This window comes from Cavia porcellus, unplaced genomic scaffold, assembly GCF_034190915.1.
Source record: "Cavia porcellus strain 051 isolate PalLab524CR breed Dunkin Hartley unplaced genomic scaffold, mCavPor4.1 scaffold_16, whole genome shotgun sequence".
In the NCBI taxonomy this organism is placed as follows: Eukaryota; Metazoa; Chordata; class Mammalia; order Rodentia; family Caviidae; genus Cavia; species Cavia porcellus.
This window is the reverse complement of record NW_026947499.1, coordinates 14777769-14792502: the sequence shown is the minus strand read 5'-3', so window position 1 is coordinate 14792502 and position 14734 is coordinate 14777769. Positions and strand designations below refer to the sequence as shown.

Below are 14734 nucleotides of genomic sequence, written 5' to 3'. Positions count from 1 at the left end.
AAAAGAGCTCGAGGTGTATCTCAGTGGTGGAGTAGCTCACTGCACATGTGTTAGTTCCTTGGTTCAATCTCTGGACCACCAAAAAAGGAAAAAAAAAGAAAGAAAAGAAAGAGGAAAAAAGCAATCAGATTTCACCCAAAGATTTTATAGATAAGCCACAACCCCGAACCCTGGACAATTCAGGGTGCTCTTTTGTTTCTCTCATTTGATTTTTTTTTCTTTATCGTGTTACCTGCTTCTTTGTCATCTACTTTCCAACTTTCTTCCTTTCTGATAATTGTGCTGGCCCTCTCAGATGGCTTCTGAGGTCTGTCCTGTCCATATCAGAGCATTGGTGCTCTCCAGACAACTCAAGACCCAGATTGTTTGATTTGCAGTGCACTAGCTTGGCTGCGCTGGGTGGTGGCCACCAGCACCTCAGAGGGACCCTGCACTTAAGTGGATGCCTGCCAGCTCGGCCACACCCTAGGGCCTGCTGGTCTGCATACCTAACTAGCCAGCAGCAGTGAATAGGTCATTTGAGCATGGCCCAAGCCACAGTGCAACCTTTTCCCCAGACTCTTTGTGGGAGGTGACATGATTTCAGTAGATCCCTGCATCATTAGGAGCAGCTCCAAGTTGACAAGTAAAATGCTGAGAATATTTTCCTTATTCACATTTTTTTTTCAGTAGTGGAATTGAACTCAGGGCCTTTGCACTGAACTGCATGCACTGCTCTTTAATTTTTTTTTTTTGTCTTTTTCTTTTTTATCAGTATCGGGGATCAAGCTCATGACTGCCTGCTTGCAAGGCAGGCGCTTAGGCCACTGAGCTAAGTCCCCAGCCCCGCCTTTTTTAAAATTTTGAGATAGGGGCTTGCTAAATTGCCCAAGCTCAAACTTGAGATCCTCCTGCTTCATCCTCTCAGAGTGCTGGAGTTCGTTCCATCATGCTAGGCTGAAGCCTACAATTTATATAGCCATAGGGTGGTTATAGATTAAAGTACATACTTGTTTTGAGGCCTCTTGTGTGGAAAAGCCTTTTTCCACAAATAACTCTTTTTTTTTTATACTGGCCTATTTCTGTTCAAAGTTCTGCAGCCATGGATTTTTCCCTTTGACAAAGCATTGCCCTCCTCACATTCTTCTTTCTAAAAGAGGAATCTCTGGGGGAGGTAGCACAAGAAATTATTGTAATATGAACAGCTGTTGGATATAGTTTTAATTTTCTTTTTTTCTGAGACAGGGTCTGGCTAGCTGTATAGTCCAGGCTGGTCTTGAACTCACTAAATAGCCCAAACTGAGCCCAAACTCAGGATCCTTCTATCTCTTGAGTGCTGTTATTATAGGTGTGAGCCCCTACGGTTGGCTAAAGATGTGTTTTTAAATTGAGAGATAACCAGATGTATGTATTTGTAGGCTATGCTCTGCGTGTGTGTGTGTGTGTGTGTGTGTGTGTGTGTGTGTGCATGTGTGCTTACATATGCTGGGGATTGAACTGAGATGGGGATTGTGCATGCAGGCATGTGTTCTACTGCTGAGCCACATTCCCAGAGAGGTATATTTTCATCAAAGGGGAGATGGTATCTTGGGTGCTGTGGTACCAACAACGGAGGGTATCTCAGGAGACAAGAAAGAAATTAAGAAATATGAGGAGAAGCCAGTCATGGTAGCACACACCTGTAATCCCAGCACTTGGGAGGCTGAGGCAGGAGGATCGCTGTGAATTCCAGGCCAGCCTGGCCCACACAGTGAGTTCAAGGCCAGTCTGAGCTATGTAGAGAAACCCTGTCTTGAAAAAAGAAAAAACAAAAAAACAAAAAGACAAGTAGATAGGTAGATAGGTAGGTAGAACCCAAGATAAGGCCGAGCAGTTTAGTAAGTGCTTCCAGCATGCCTGGCATTTTTCTGAGTGCTCCACTAGACTTAACTCATTTAATTACCTAACAGCCCACTAAATAGATACTGCTAGCATCCCATTTTATAGGTGAGGAAATGGAGGCTAACAAATGGTAAGTTGCCCAGTGCCACACAGCCAGTAAGTAGATCCCTAAGTTAAACTGAAACCAATATTTCTTATTTTTCAGTATGATATGTAGTATGATAAATAAACAGTGTTTACATTCTTAAAAAAACAAGTGTTACAGTAAAAGACATTGCCATTAGTCCCCCTGAAAACACTCTCCCTGGCTTCAAATACACTTAGCCCGTTGTCCTTGCCACGTTCTGGAGCAGTTCTGGAGGTCTTTTGTGAGTGTCTAATTAAGTTGTGCCACTGTGGCTGCCTTGGTGTCCTGAACGGATAGCAAATATTTACCTTTCATGGTCATTTTGACTTTGAGGAAGAGCCAGAAGCCCTGTGGTGCCACATCTGGGGAATAAGGCTGACTCAGACCCAGCGGTTATAAGAAATGTGAGGAGAAGCCAGTCATGGTAGCACACACCTGTAATCCCAGCACTTGGGAGGCTGAGGCAGGAGGATCGCTGTGAATTCCAGGCCAGCTTGGGCCACACAGTGAGGTCAAGGCCAGTCTGGGCACGCAGCGGCAGCATTCACTGTATTTTTGATCGTACCTCATAAAGACATTCAGGAAAGAGGACTGCTTCAGAAGGCACAGACAGTGGGGAAGTGTGTTTGAAGTGAGGGAGAATATTTTGAGGTGGGTCATTGACAACGTGTCTTTTCTGGTCATTCATTCAAACACACAGTATGTCTGGATCAGCCCATGTGTTATGCTGGGGTCCCCCAGGTTCCGTGATTCTGAAGCAGGACTCATAGACATCAGCATGTGTCATTTATTACAGCAGTAACAAAATCAGCAAGAGGGAAAAGCACGTGAGATGAAGCCTAGCGGAACAAAGCAGGAACTTGCACAAGTCACCTCCTCGTGGGGTTTCACAGGACAGTGTTAGATCCTCCAGCACTGAGTACGATGACACATGGCAGAGACCTGCCAGGGTTCAGAGCCCACGGTCTTCGTTGTTGTTTTATTTTTATTTTTATTTATTTGTTTTTTATTGGGAGCTGGTCTGTCTACTGCATACCAAAATCCCAGATTCACTGGAAGGAATGGAGTTCAGCAGTTAACGAGGGGCAGTGAGCCATTTTTTAATCCGTAATGAGACTGGTGGAAATTTATGTCCCTAAACATCACCAAGGGCTGACCTTGGACACCAGGCTCAGGTTTGCTGTGTTGGTCTTTTCTGCCCAAACATATTTTCTATTATATGATTTTTTTTCCCCTCTTGCAGTATTGGGGATTGAACCCAGGTTTTTTGGTGGTTTTTTTTTTTTTTTTTGCACTGAGATATATCTACAGCCCTTTTTAAAATATTTTATTAGAAGACTAGGTCTCATTGGGTCACTAAGTTATCGAGGGTAGGCTTGCACTTGTGATCCTCCTGCCTCAGCTTCCAAGAAGTGCTGGGCTTGTGGCATGCATCTGTACCCCTGGCTCTGTGTTGTTTTTAAAAAAAACTTTCTGTATTCTATAACGATCTGCTTCCCTGGTTAATCTCACAGGATCCTCTGGGAGCAAATGAGAGAACGTGGCGTCGGGGTCCTTAGCACCCCATTTGTAGCCCAGAGTCTGGTGGGCGCTGCTTTCTGTCCCGGCTGCTCCCTGACCTGTCAGGTGTCTGCTGGAATGGGTTGGTGGCCCAGGTGAATGCACAGGTAATTCATGCCACTCTCTCCTGTCTTTCCCAGGTGGCCCCGACCACATCGAGGTCAACATCTCAGCCACTGGCACGCTGGCCAATGGCACCCTGTACGTGGTCAAGGGCTCCCAGGTGGACTTCAGCTGCCGCAGCAACGCACAGCCCCCGCCTGTGGTTGAGTGGTGGTTCCAAGCCCACTCTAGCCCCGAGTCCTTCGGAAGCAACCTGACGGTCACCTGCTTCACGCTGCTATTGATGTCCCAGAACCTTCAAGGGAACTACACTTGTCTGGCCACCAGCATGCTGAGCGGGAGGCAGCGCAAGGTGATCACCGAGCTCCTGGTCTACTGTGCGTAAGAAGCACTCCCCACCCCCCCTTCCCCTTGCCCCTCCACCTCCCCACTGTGCATCTAAGCCTCTTTTTTTCCTCCTAAGAGGCATCGCCTGCTGCATGGGCTGAGCCATAGAGGGAAACAAACACTGAGCCTCATGCATTCTTTTTTCATTTTAAAAACAGGTGAAACTGAGCATGATGGCACACGCCTGTAATCCCAGCACCCTGGGAGGCTGAGGCAGGAGAATGGCAAGTCTGAGGCCAGCCTGGAAAACTTAGCCAGACTCCCTCTCAAGATAATAAATAAAAGTGGGCTGGGAGGTAGCTCAGGGTGAAGGCCATGGTTCAGTTCCCAGTACTATAAAAAGCAGCAAAGTGAAAGGATGTACAATTTATTGGCATTTAGTACGTTCACAATACTGTGCAACTGCCACCTCTGTGTAGTGTTTAGGTGGCGCATGGTTTTGGAGTTTTCAGTCCGTGACCCAGGGGACCTGTTGCTTTGGGCCTGTGGTGACAACATGTAGTGAGAGTGAGTGGTGAGGGAAGCCCGTTCTGTTCATCTCACCGGCAGGTACAAAACAGGCACAGGACGGGGAAGGGGCTGGACCCCCACAACCCCCTCAAGGGCACAGCCCCATCTCTTAGTTCCTACCTCCTCCTGGTAGCACCGGGCTGGGGACTAACCCTTCCTCTCAGTGGGCCTCTGGGGGACATTCCACATGCAAATTATAGCAGATTTCAAAACGATTTCATTGTCTCAAATGGAAACTCCCAGGTGACAGAGCAGTCACGCCCACCTTGTCTTCTTCTCAGCCCCTGACAGACTCAGATTTGCGCTGCACCTCTGTGGGTGGCTCTCTCCTGGATATTTCCCATGAGTGGATCATAACGATATGTGGCCTTTTGTGTCTGGCTTCTCTTGCTTTGCATAATGTGTGCAAGGGCTGCAGGGGAGTCCCTGTGAGCTGCGTTGTACCGAGTATCAGTACTCTATTTCTCCCCATGGCTGAGTAACGTTCACGGCATGGAGACACCGCCGTCCACTCCTTCATTCATCTGTCTGTATCTGTGTTCTCCAGAAGCCCAGTGACCCTCTCCAGCAGTTTATTTTGGGGGTGGGAAAACACCCACCAATGACTCCTAGATGCAAATATCTTGGCTATGAGCTGCTGCAGAAATGCCAAGTACACTTATAATGCCTGCTAATGAAAGGGAACGCGGGAACCAGGAGTGAGTGGGCAGGATAATGACACATTGCTTAATTTGTATGTTATCCAGAGCCTTTGTAAGCCTCTGTGTTGTTTAACATAAATGACATTTATAGCACATAAAATGACACGTACTTGTAGAAAATGACAGCTGAGCCAAAAGAATAAAAGAATTGTTCTAACCATTATTTTTGGTATTTTTTCCAGTAATTTTTCTTGTCAATGTTACATGTCCATCCATTCATATAAAATTCAATTTTTCTTTTTTTCTTTTTAGTTTTTTTGAGATAGGACCTCTGTGCTCTACCACACCTGGCCCAAATTTATTTCTTGGGCTGGGGACATAGCTCAAGTGGCACAGAACCTGCTGGCTAAGCATGTGGCCCTGAATTCGATTTCTGGTACCAAAAAATAAAGAAAAAAATTGTTTGTTTTTGTTGAGGCAAGGTCTTACTCTAGTTTATGCTGGCCTTGAATTCATTGTGTAGTGCAGGCTGGCCTCAGACTCCTGGTGACACTCCTGCCTCAGTCTCCCAAGTACTGTCAGATTTGTTTCTGTTTCTATGACATGAAGTATACAAACACGTATAGCAAATGTACATATCATACTGCATGTGTGGGAGGTGGGATGCATATCTTCCCGGCTGTGGAATCAGCATAGCCTTCATTTGCCCTTAGCCAGAGGCAACCCCTGCCAGTTTCGAGGACCAGCACTGTGCAGTGGAACCTTCTGTGATACCGGAAGTGTCTTGGTCTGTGGGGCCTAATCCAGCAGCTGACGGATGCCTGGGCACTGAAATGTGGGCCGTGTGATGGATGAACCACATTTGCAATTTTCATGTAAACAGCCACGCCCAGAGGGGGTGAAATGTGAGCTATTCCCTAAAGATTTAACACCCAGCTGAAGAACCCTGACAGTTGTAGGTGCTCGTCTGTGCTAGGTTTGTGCTTGGTGCTGTTTTGAAGTAGACTCCCATGGCAGGTGCCCACTCTTTAACCCTGAGTGCCAGCCCGGCAGCTGCGGATCTCTGAGTCTGCCGTTGAGCCCCTGTTCCCTTCTGGTGTGTTGCAGCCCCCCCTCCGTCACCTCCGCAGTGCTTGGCAGAGACGGCATTGGGATCGTCTGCAGTGCAGCTCACCTGTCGCTGGGATGGGGGTTACCCTGACCCCAACTTCCTGTGGACAGAAGAGCCAGGAGGGGCGATCGTGGGGAAGTCGACGCTGGGGGTGGAAATGGTAAACCAGTCCCAGCTGTGGGATGGCAAGAAGTTCCGATGTGTGGGGAGCCACATCGTGGGGCCAGAGTCGGGAGCCAGCTGCGTGGTACAGATCAGTAAGTCCGCCTCACTTTGTCCTGGGTTGGGGTTCGCCTGTCTTCCTTTCTTCTGAGAGGATCCTTTGAAAGTAGTCCTGGGGAAGAAACTCCAGTGCTTCCAAGTGAGCTGAATTCGTTGCCTTTTTTCCTGCCTTCCAAACATTAAAGATGCCCCACAAGATGCTGGGACTGCTGGGACTACTGTGCCCTGTTAGCCTGGCTTCATTTCTCCCTAAATGTAGCGTTTAGGTCACCTCACAATAAGCTGCCACCTTAGCCGGTGCAGTGTGTGAAGGTCCCAGTCTTCTGTCCTCTTGCAGATCTCCGAGGGACCCTCCCTGTTTTGCAGCCACTTAGTCACCTTTGCCCACAGCAACCCCATAAGCTAAACTCTCTAGTTGCCACGCTGGTCACATATGGGTGACCCAGCTTCTTAGGCGAGAAGTGTCTGTTTGGCAGAAGTATAGTCCTACACATGAGATTTGTTTGGGCCCAGAGGAAGGGCTGCCAGGGGGATTGTTTGAGGATAAGGAGGAGCATTTCTGAGATGTTGGTTTGGGAGCCCCAAAACAGATACACAGGAATGAGGTTTGTTACTGCTGCTGGTCCCAGAGGAAACTGGTGTGAACCCTGGAGAGGGAAAGCGTGATTTGGCAGCGTGCAAGGAACCTGATGGTTGATCCAAGAGGCAGGTGTCCCCTGTGAGTTTCCAAAGAAGACTCATGGTAGCCGGGACAGGTTCTCTTCTGTTGACCAGACAGAGGGGAGAGGAGAGATGGATAACCTATTTCTGTTTCCTCAGCCTGGCTCCTCTACCTCTCTCTTCCTCTTCCCTCTTCCAAGGTGCAGCTATGCAGCCCTAGGTCCTCCTTTGGAACAGCTGCGAAGGGGAATGGGTGTCACTGTCCCAGGCAGGATCCCAGTTTGCCACTGTCTGTCCCTCAGATGCCAGAAGTGTGCATTTTATAAATCCCCCACAGTGAATCTGCTACCCTGCCTGGAGGGGGTGCATTTGGAGACAAGGCTTCTTGTGCACTGAGAACAAATGGCTCACTAGGGCGGTCCTTGTAGCTGCCTGTGCTCTGCTCAGATTGGGCCCTCAGGGCACAGGCATGCCAGGGTCTAAATTGTCCAGGGCAGATTCTCAGAAGTCCATGTGATGACCCCCAGAATCTGTGAATATTACCTTAGGAGGTGCGAGACTTTGTCAGTGAAGTTAAGGATGTTTGTGTTGGGGACATTACCTGGATTGTCCAGGCAAGGAACCTTATCAGAAGGAGACAGGTCTGAGTCATCTGCAGCTGATGCACCACAGAAGCAGAGTTTGGAATGACACTCGGAAGGGGCCAAAAGAGTACAGACAGCCTCTAGGAACCCAAGAGGCAAAGAAACTGATTCCCCCTAGCATATCCAGAAGGAACCGGCTCTGCCAGTGCCTTGATTTTAGCCCAGAATATTCTGACTTCTGACCTCCAGAACGTAGGTGAACATATTTATTGTCTTAAACCACTAAGCTTGTAGTAATTTGTCACATCAGCAATAGGAAACAGAGATAGCTACCCTGCTGTCCCCTGGAACACCTTGCCGGGCCATGTGTCTGTATTTTATGTGATCAGTGTGGTTATTTCCAGTAGCATAGATGTAAGATTGTGGGTTATAAGGCCTGAGTGCTTGGATTCTTGTTTTACCTAGAAAAAACAGTTTATTTTGCTTTGGTCAGAATTTTCCTGCTTTTAGCACTGGGAAAGCCCTACATCTCAGGGTCTGCTGTACAGTGTTGGGTACAGTAGGGCAGTTGTTCACTCTAAATTCCAGTGATGTAGCATGCTTAGTTGTGTGAATTCGAGCAAGTTGCTTAAGTTTCTGTGTGCCTGAGTTTACTTCCTATGGATGAGGACAATAACAGGGTTGTTGTGAGGATAAACTGGGTAATACATGTGAAAGCACCCAGCACATAGTAAATGCTCAATAAATGTTAGCATTTATTCTGTAGGACCTGGTATAGTATAGAAATACCTAGAGTTGCTTCATTAGGAAGGAAATAATATTCTTGACAATCTCAAGCCATGGCTTACATTTCCTAAACATTTGTCTTTTTTTTTTTTTTTAACCTTCTCCTGATCACCAGGGATGCCCTCCCTTTTCTCTGACCCCATGAAAACTTGCTTTGTGGGGGGCAACGTAACATTCACCTGCCAGGTATCTGAAGCCAACCCTCCTGCCACGATCCAGTGGCTGAGGAACCTGACCCAGCCCGAGGTGGTCATCCAGCCTGACAGCCGCTACCTCATCACCCAGGATGGCCAGAGCTCCACCCTCACGATTCGCAATTGCTCCCAGCACCTGGACGAGGGCTACTACGTCTGCCGGGCTGAGAACCCCGTGGGGACAAGGGAGGTGGACATCTGGCTGAGTGTGAAAGGTAAGTGACGGAAAGCAGGAGGGTCGAGAGCTTCGGGGGCCCCAGTGCAGTGTGAGGACAGCATGGTCCCCCACCTGGGCCATTGCCAACTGTATACCTATCTGTGGTTTGATGAGGTGACCACAAAACCTGCTGTCCAATTCTAAAAGCACTAACATTTGCATGGCAGACCAAAAACTTATGCAGTGTGTCCTGTACACTGATGAATGTATATGTAGTATCTGTAAGTTGGGATGTGTGATAGTAAAATGAATACCCAAAAGAATCATGTTAAGATACACTAATGAAGTGACCTGTGGGTAGTGCAACCACGTTTAGAAAATAACAACCAAAAATGCTTCAGTTTGAATTTTAGAAAAACAAAGAATTTTTTAAAAGGATCAATATGTCCCAAATAGTGCATAGAACATACTTATGCTTAAAAATTATTATTCATCTGAAATCCAGATTTCAGCATGCCTCCCATATTTCACCTACAATCCTATATGGAGGCTTCTTCCCAACTCCTCCTGGGAAGAAAGTAACTACTGAAAAACAAAACAAAACAAAACAACAGAAGTTAACTGCTACCCAGAGTTTCCTGTTTTATTTTTTAAAAAAGATTTTATTATGTAAGTGCAACTCTTTTGTTACTGTGACAAATTACCTGAGATATATAAGTTAAAGAAGGAAAGGTTTATTTTGGCTTATGGTTTCAGAGGTTTCAGTCCATAATCACTTGGCCTCTGTTTGAGCCTTTGGTGAACCTCAGTGGCAAGATGGGGCAAAGCTGCTTACGATAATGATGGCCACAAAGCAAAGAGGAGAGGCTGGGTCCCAACAGAACCTTCCCGGGTGCACTCTCTGTGATCTTACTTCCTCCATCTAGGCCTTCCCTCCTAACGTTTTCATGGTCTTCCGGTCACCTGGGAACCGAGTCTTTACGTACTAACTTTCGGGGTGCATTTAAGATCTAAAGCACCATGAGTGCTAAACTCTGATTGGAAAAAGAGAAGATCTAAACTGTAACAGTTCGGATCTCTAAATAGTGTTTATTCTTACTTATTTCCAGTCGTCATGGTTACATATCATATGAAACCATGGACATAGTAGCAAGCTCAGTGGGCTCCAGGGATCAGAGAGGATGAGGTTAAACTGAAGGAGCTCGGGAGATTTTAGGGCAGGGGACCCAACTGTGTGATGTGATGGTGACGGATACCTGCAGTCATTCTCCATCCCTCTGAACCTGAGGATGGAGAACACCACGGTGTTCTGTGAGCTGTGGTGTGCTGGTGTAGCTTCATCAATTGGGACAGATGTACCATGGGATTCTGACCATGAGGGACGGACCATGGGCATGTGTGCGAGGAGACACAGGAACTCTACTTTCTGCTCAGATTTTGTTACGAACCTAAAACTCCTCTAAGTTTTTTTTTCTAAAAAAAATTGTTACCTGCATACCCGGTGTTTTGCGACTCGCCTGTTTCACCCGTGTTTCGTTTCTGGGATTTATTCATGTCAGTGGGTGTCATTATACTTCCATACCTCTTGACCGCTGCGTAATTCTCCACTGTCTCATCTTTCCACAAGTAAGTTATTCATTGTCCTGCCGATGGATGTCTGTGTTATTTCTCATTTTTGCTGCTGCTGTTGTTATGATAACAGTGTTGCTATGGACATCTTTTACCCAGCTACTTATGTATGTGTATACCAGGTACCCAGACAAATCTTCCTCTAGGATATTTATAAGGATTATGAAGGATGCGCATTTTAATCTTTATGAGGTAATACCAAATTATTTTCGTTCCAAGCAGTATGCAAGACTGGCGATTTTCTTCCACATTTTTTTATCAGCCAGTTTTGTAATTGTAGCGTGGTGGTGCATGCCTATAATGCCAGCATGTGGGAGGCTGAGGCAAGAGGATCACCATGAGTTTGAAGCTAGCCTGGGATACATACAGAGTTCAAGGCCAGCCTGAACACATAGCAAGACCCTGTCTCAAAACAAAACAAAAACCAAAGCCTGAAAACTAAAAAATCACTGTGGTTCTAAGTTGAGTTTCTTTGATTACTAACATGGTTTTGAACATCATTTCTTTTTTTTTGAGACAGGGTCTCATTAGTGGTGCAGCCTGGCCTTGAACTCACTTGTGTAACCAGGCTGGCCTCATACTCTTGGTGATCCTCCTGTGTCAGCCTCTCGAGTGCTGGGATTACAAGCATGGGCCACCACAACTGGTTTGGGCATCATTCTTACTTTTGTTTACTGTTTTTTTCCTTCTGAGTAATATGTATTGTTGTCTTGACATTTCTGTTTTCCAATATATGTGCAATTCTTTAGAAATTCCTCATACTAATTCCTTGTTAGTTTTTACATGTTGCAAAAATACTGCCCTCTATTAGTTTATTGTGTTTTCCACTTTGATTTCTTAAAACAAAACTTGCTACTGATTAGCCGGATATCTGTCACATACTTATAATTCCAGCATGTGGGAGGCCAAGGTAGGAGGATCACAAGCTCAGCTCCCACCTGGGCAATTTAGCAAGACCCTGTTTCAAAAAAACAAAACAAAAACCAAAGCAAAATGCCTAGGGATGTACCTCTAACTCAGTACAAAAATCCTGGGTTCAACCCCTAGTACCACAAAAGAAATGCTAATGATGTAAAAAATATTTCAAAAAATCAACTACATGACGATGAGGACATCTACTCAAGGACAGGAGTAGATAAGCTCCCGGCCAGCCTGAACTACCTAGTGAGACCCTGCCTCACACCACACCAACCAACCAAACAAACAACAGCAGTTCTATTCCAGAGTCACAGAGATGTTTTCTTCTATAACTTTTAGCATTTGACTTTCATAGTTGTCTTTTTTGTAAATTGTCATTTTTGTAAATGGCAAGAGGCGGTGTAGATAAGTTTTATTCTTTTTTCCTCCTCCAAATTTTGGTAACTGTTTGTCCCAGGACCATTTCTCAAATGTTGTTTCCTTCCTTCACTAATCTGTCCTACATCATGTCTCTACATGGGCCTGTGTGCATTATATTTGTTCTATTATTGCTCTTTTTACCATGATACTAATAATATATACTTTTACTTGCCTTGACCTTAAAAGCAGTCTTGATAGTTAGGTATGGTAACACATGTCTGTAATCCTTGCACTCTGGGAGGCTGAGGCAGGACAATCCTAAGTTCGAGCCCAGCCTGGGCATTTTAATAAAAAACAAAGCAAAAAAAAAAGAAGCCAAGGCCCTGGATTCAATATCCAGTAAGTCAAGTCAGTCTTGCAGCTGGGTGGAGTGGTGCGTGCCTGTAATCCTAGCACTGGAGGGGATACCGAGGCAAGGTTGATTCCAAGGGTAAGGTCAGCCTGGGGTACAAGGTGAGATCTGGTTCATTTTGAGCTACATGTAAGACCCTGTTTCAAAAACAATGAACAACGAACAAAATAGAAACAACAACAATAACAGAAGCCAGTCTGGAGTGCTGTTCGTGTCGGTGGCAGGGATGGGTCCCTGGGCATCGCAGATCACCCCAGCCCAGTGCAGAAATTTGAGCTTTCCAGGGATCTTTCACTGGGCCCTTCACTGGATCCCCACAGACTTTCTGAAGTGTTTACTTGTGTTATAGAAAGATCTCAGGTTTTGCTTAAGCTCATAAGACAAGAACTGGACGGACTTGGTGAGGGTGGGGCTTTCTCTCCTAGCCGCACATGTGGAAGACTCAATGGTGTAATTTGTCGTTACAGAGCCTGTAAACATCGGCAGCATTGTGGGAATCATCGTCAGCCTCCTGCTGTTGGGACTGTTCATTATCTCAGGGCTTCTGTTGTATTATAGTCCTGTATCCTGCTGGAAAGGTAAGGCCTTCTTGGATCCCTCTGCTTCTCTTTGAAGCTTCTTAAAAACATGTGGGTGGGAGGATGAGGCCACTGTATACTCAGTTCCACCATGCAGTCCCATCCTATAGAACCTTCAGTCAAAACATGGAATAAGAGCTAGGCCTGGTATGCACAGCTGTAATCCTAGTACTCAGGAGGCTGAGACAGGAGGATCACCACAAGTTTGAGGCCCGCCTGGTGAGTTCAAGATCAGCCTAAACTAGAGTGAGATCTTGTCTCAGAAAAAAGAACCCCATTGAATAAGGCACCTAAATATGTTCCTTAATACCCTGTCACTTTTCATGTTGGGTCAGTTTTTCAACAGTTGATCTTTTGTAAACGTCAGTTTGATTAAAAATCTTTGTGAGCTGGGCATGGTGGTATGTGCCTGTAATACCAGACACTTGGGAGGTCTGGAGACAAGGTGAGGCAAGAGGATCTGAAGTTCAAGCCTACCTGGGCAACTTACAGAAACACTGCCTCAAACTCACAAAGATTTAAAAAGGGCTGGGGGTATGGCTCAGTGGAATGCTCCTAGGTTTGATCCCCATTACTGTGTTGGCGGGGGAGGGAAGTGGGATTTTGTGAGATTTTAGTGGAGTTGCTGGCTATTAATTTTTTTTTCCTTTCTTCTTTTAGTAAGAAGCACTTTCAGGTGAGTGTTTTCTAGACTTGAATAAAAGAAAAACCCATTTTTGTAATTTATTTTTACTGCTGTGTTTCCTGCCCTGAGAACAATGATAACCATGCCCATCTAGTACCCACATTGCCTGAGTCTGGTTCAGGAGCTTTTGAGGCATTCTTCTAAACCCTGTGTCACCTCATCAGGGTGGCATTCCTTTTCCTCACAAGGAGATAGGCGCTCAGTGAAGCATTTTTTTTTTTTTTTTTCCAGTATCAGGAATTGAACTCACAGCCTTGCACTTGGCAGGCAAGTACTGTGCTGTTGAGCTATATATCCTTGGCCCAGGGAAGCAATTTTTGCAAGTTCATTCCGGATGTAGATGCAGTATCTGCCTTTTGACCCAGCTCTGATTGAGTCCAAAGTCTGTATTCTTTTATGATGCCAAACCTCAGGGCTGGGCCCACTGTGGGCCTGTTACTGAAACAGGAACACAGTGTGTGCGTATTGAACCCAGTCATTCATACACTTGTTTTATTGAATTTTCTAAAAAAAGAAAAAAAAACAGTCAATGAAGAATAAGTCATAGGCTTATGAATATTTTAGAAGGCTAGTCTGATCATGCCCAGAATTCCCCACCCTCAGAGAGGATCCCAGTAAGGACAGAGTAACCTGATGGAATTTGTGTATTTCTTCTTCTAAGGAGCTTCTCCATGGGAATAAAGAACTCAACTCTTTTCTTCTCTGTGGACAAGTAATTTTTCTTTCCTCATTCCTGGTGATGGGCTATTTTTGTTTTAGGATCATTTTTTACGGGAAATCATCCCTCTGTGTTTGAGTCAGACACCTTGTGGTTGAGCGAAATATGCCATTTCACCAAGGAGATAGTAGTGTATGGTGCTGTGGGAAAAGCCTTTGGAATCTGTGGGAAATTCCTGACCCTTTCTGAGGCTCGTGCCCTTACCTACTTCAGACAGGGATGCTGGCAGGACAAAATGTGATTGTAACTCTCCTAAGACTGTGATTGGGCTATAGAACACATTCTTTCTTCCCTAAGTAAGAAACATACCAGGCTAGGCAGGCAAAGCTAGCAGTAAACTAACTACAAAGCAATTCAGTGCTAAGCCACTGGGCATGGACTCCAAATGCAGTTATAGCTCAAGGCTTTAGGCGGAGGGCTAGCACTTTACCTGGGTCTTGAATAATTAGGAGTGGAACAGAAATAATATTTCAGAAAGAACATACCTTGTTATGATATAGATACAGATTTAGATACAGAGGCGAGGGGAACTGGAATGATGGATGCCTGGGACTGCATGGCCATCTGCCCAA

The 14734-nt window shown here is 45.7% G+C and overlaps 1 protein-coding gene across 1 annotated transcript in view; it reads left to right on the top strand.

Moving 5' to 3' along the window:
- Positions 1–14734, top strand: part of Vsig10 (V-set and immunoglobulin domain containing 10) — a 32081-nt gene that overhangs the window by 12361 nt on the left and 4986 nt on the right. Inside the window, exons 3-7 of the mRNA XM_003478205.4 lie at positions 3688–3987; positions 6256–6516; positions 8627–8920; positions 12649–12759; positions 13420–13435. Coding sequence (XP_003478253.1) covers positions 3688–3987; positions 6256–6516; positions 8627–8920; positions 12649–12759; positions 13420–13435 — 982 coding nt within the window. The remainder of the gene's footprint in view (positions 1–3687; positions 3988–6255; positions 6517–8626; positions 8921–12648; positions 12760–13419; positions 13436–14734) is intronic.